The sequence below is a fragment of the Aplysia californica genome, unplaced genomic scaffold (assembly GCF_000002075.1).
Source record: "Aplysia californica isolate F4 #8 unplaced genomic scaffold, AplCal3.0 scaffold00602, whole genome shotgun sequence".
NCBI lineage: Eukaryota > Metazoa > Mollusca > Gastropoda > Aplysiida > Aplysiidae > Aplysia > Aplysia californica.
In genome coordinates this window covers 229,817-233,765 of record NW_004797872.1, presented here as the reverse complement: position 1 = coordinate 233,765, position 3,949 = coordinate 229,817, and the positions used below count along the sequence as shown (strand labels likewise).

General features: G+C 38.8%; 1 protein-coding gene across 1 annotated transcript in view; it reads right to left on the bottom strand.

The window, feature by feature from the left end:
* LOC101859128 overlaps positions 1-3,679 on the bottom strand; it is a gene marked incomplete in the record, with an annotated part of 7,223 nt that extends 3,544 nt beyond the window's left edge. Inside the window, 3 exon segments of the mRNA XM_013087560.2 lie at positions 737-860; positions 2,397-2,650; positions 3,527-3,679. Coding sequence (XP_012943014.1) covers positions 737-860; positions 2,397-2,559 — 287 coding nt within the window.
* Between the last annotated feature and the right edge of the window lie 270 nt (positions 3,680-3,949).

The following is a 3,949-nucleotide window of genomic DNA, read 5'->3' as shown; positions in this document are numbered from 1 at the left end:
CAATAATTGGACATTTTCCTTTTCTTTTTTTTTCTTTTTTTTGTAAGTGTTTTACTGCTCTCTCAACTATGAGCGCACAGTGCACATTAAACATTTCCAGTTGGGTAGAAATTTTTAAATTTTTGTCCGGGTGGCGGCAGGAAGCAGACGACAGAACATTGTTAGAGAGCAGGAAAGGAGGTGTAAGGAAGACATTTTAGAGAAGAAAAATTTCCGTTGCTATCCGGATTCGAACCCAGGACCTATTGAATGAGAAGTGAACACATTAACCGCTCGACCACGAAAGCCCTCCTTTCCACACCACACTAGTGTGCGCGGCGGGCCAAAGGCATAGATCTTTGTACGTGATGGCCGAGCGCGTCTTGACAGACAAGCTTCAAGCAGTATGCATGATACAGCTTTGCCTGGGCGCTAGACATTAGAATCTAGAGGAAGTAGATTGCCCAAGTACAACTTCCCTCATTTCTGATCTTGACTTCCTTGTTATGCTCCAAGAGAGAGACATCGTCAGTACGTTTGGAACCAAAGAAGAATATAAATGTGCGTCTTACTATCTTTATACACGATATACTTTAAAGACCCATAGAAAACATAACATCACAACTGAAAGAGCTGCGGAGCTTGTCTACCATAGAAAACTGCATCTCCCCTCGACGCTTAACGGCAACAGAGGATGAAAAAGTACAAAGTAAGTAAGTATACTTTAATGAACTACGATACATCTGACAGCACCCACCTGTGGGTAACTGTGTAGTTTCCAGAAGGTTCCACATGACAAACGATCCTGTCACAGGCGCCCGACGTGCTTGTCCATTCCTCCAAGTCACTGCGCTCAGCGCCCGTTGAGTCTACACAGGTGCCTGAAATAAAAATTAAAAAAAGAAGTAGATCTAGATCTAGGTCGAGTTTTTTACGCCACTATCGACACAATTTGTGAGGCAGCGTGGTGGAATCAGGCTCTCGTCAACATTATGAAAGTGAAGAAACTTGCATTTTTCCGCAGGTTTGTGAATTTTTATCGAATTTTTGTATTTTGGCTCAACACCTTTCTTGCCCATTAAAGAACTCAATTTCTGAGTGGATATTTTCTGGAAAAACGTTCGTTAAAGGCACAAGAAATGTAAATTTTCAGTTACCACGGACTCTGAAGCTAAGGAAATAACTAATCTTTGGAGGCCATTTTCTGACTAATTTTACCTCTGAAAACAGGTGACCCCCTCTTCCTTCTTTCGCAAATATCTTAGCCTGTATTCAAGACAAATGGACTTTTTTCATCCAAACAAAGACAAGTGAACAAGTTTTAAGATTATACCAATAACTCCACATGCCCAGAAATTGACGAGAGCCTGATTCCACCACGTGCCTCACATTTAGAGTATTTGGGAGGCGAGCTTCCGACTCTGCGTGTCAGGGCCAACCCGGACTGAAAGGGATACAACATCCCAGAAGAACGACAGAGGCATAAAATTGAATAATAATAACATACTCAATAAAGATTCTCCCCACTCGGGAATCGATGATAACACCAAGAGGAAATGATAACTTTACACCCATGGGAAGTGAAGACTTGTTGTATCAACAAAACTAATAGGAATTGATCTCTCATATTTTCGTAAATTTGTCCATAGATTTTTACGTTTGTTCTAAAACAAATTGGCAGCCGTCACATTTTCTTTAAATTTAACATTCAAAACTGACTTGAGCAAAATTCAAATTTTAATATTGATGCAACAAACGCTCAACGATCATAAATTTAAAATTCAAAACTAACATAGCAAAATGCAAATTTTAATATTGATGCAACAAACGCTCAACGATCAAAACTACAGCATCGGCAACAACAAAAGTTGCTTCAACAACAGCAATATCAAAACCAGCAACATCAGCAGCAACAATAACACAATTCAAAACAACCTTCAGCCACAACAATAAAAATTACAATAACAGCAACTATTGTCTTACTATCAACAGCAAAAACAATAACAAAACAAAACTATAGTTTTTTTTGTTTTTGGTGTTGTGAGCCGGTGGATTGTTCTTCTCCCATAGGCCAAATGTAGGCCTGGCTCGAGATCACAAGTAGCCGGAACTATAACAGTAGAATCACAATAGTCATAGGAGAAACCCCATGATGCGCACATTGTGTTGGGATGGAAAACCCCCCTCCCCCTCCCCCAAAATATACTCACACACACACACACACACACACACACACACACACACACACACACACACACACACACACACACACACACAAACACACACACAAACACACACACACACACACACACACACAAACTAAACCCAAACAAACAAACATAACAAAACAAAAGGTGTCAGTACGTATAGGTGAACATCAACTTCTAATCATTTTCCCGTTCACCTATTTGTCCTACCTGAGAGATATTCTTGCGACACAATCATGGGCTCTTGTGTGAAGAGAAGAGGGGCACTCCTCGCCGCTGGGGGCCATGGTACAACACCCAGACACAATGCACCGATGAAAGCAATGAAGAGAAGCTCCCACGAACACGAGTCTTTTCCTCCTTGTCGAGGCATTGTTTTCAGTTATGGTTTATCCTGTTGTAAGTGTGTGCACGGGTGTATCGCTATCGGCTCTGATCTAAATAAGTGAGATTACATCCTGAGGCTGTTGAAAGAATGGGAAAGAAAGGAAGGTATATTTTATTTTTATTCTATTCATTAAAAAAATAACAACAACAGCAAGAACAACAACAGCAACAGCAACATAAACAACAACAACAACAACAACAACAATAATAACAACAACAACAACAACAGCAACAACAACAACAACAACAACATCAACAACAATAGCACAAAAACAAATACTGCACTGCGAAAGAATGACAAACTTTTAAAAAAGAAGAAAATGAATGGATGAAAGAAAGAAAAAAAACATGATTGAATACATGAATGAATGGATGAACGAATGAATGAATACATTTATTGTTTGATTAAACGTTTCGAAGTTCAGCAAAGAAAAATTCTCCAAAGCGCACAAAAGTTTTTAAAAAGACAGGAAGAACAGTACAAAGTAAAGGAGCCAAAGGACATGGTGATTATACGGACAAAAAAAACTAACATGGGGGGGGGGGGGGGGGGGGGGGAAAAAACAAAGAGGCTAATGTGGTTGCGGAAACATAAAGCACGGAAAAAAGGGGAGGGAGTTTTTAGAGGGTGACAATGAGGAGGAGCGGTATTTACAACTAATCTTTTAATTTGTCATTTTCATTGCCAATAATGTATGATATTAACTGTTTCTTTACTTCTGTTGCCGTGGTTGAAGTTTTGTTTACATTGTTGACAGTCACATTTCTCTGATATGTTGTAGTTTTTTTTTACATTGTTGACAGTCACTTTTCTCTTCATTTTTAAAAGTCACTTTTGTCTGGTGTGTTGTAGTTTTATTTACATTTTAACAGTCACTTCTTTGATGTGTAATTGTAGTTAGTTATACATTGTTTACAGCCACATTTTTATGATGTGTTGCAGTTTTATTTACCTTTTTTAACACTCACTTTTCTCTTATGCGTCGTAGTTTTATTTCTTACATTCACATATGTCTCTGATGTGTTGTAGTTTTATTCTTATCTCTATCGGTCATATTTCTCTGATATGTTTCTCCAGTCATTTAGGAAAAGAATAGTCCAGAAAAGCAGGTTACTTTATTTATTGGTCCCGTCCAACATACTGTGAATTATCCGTTCAGTGGTGGAGACGAAAGGTGCCACTGGTGGTGATCCCGTCACGTCGCCACCTTCACTGCTGTAGCCTATTATAGTTCAATAGTGTGGTGGCGAAGGTATCTTAAACTCAATGTATTTATTTCTGTTTTTATTGAAATTTGAAATAGACTCAGTGTCAGCTTGTACCATATAATAATATATTAGCCTTCTTCTTCTTCTATCCCGTGGTTGGGGCAACC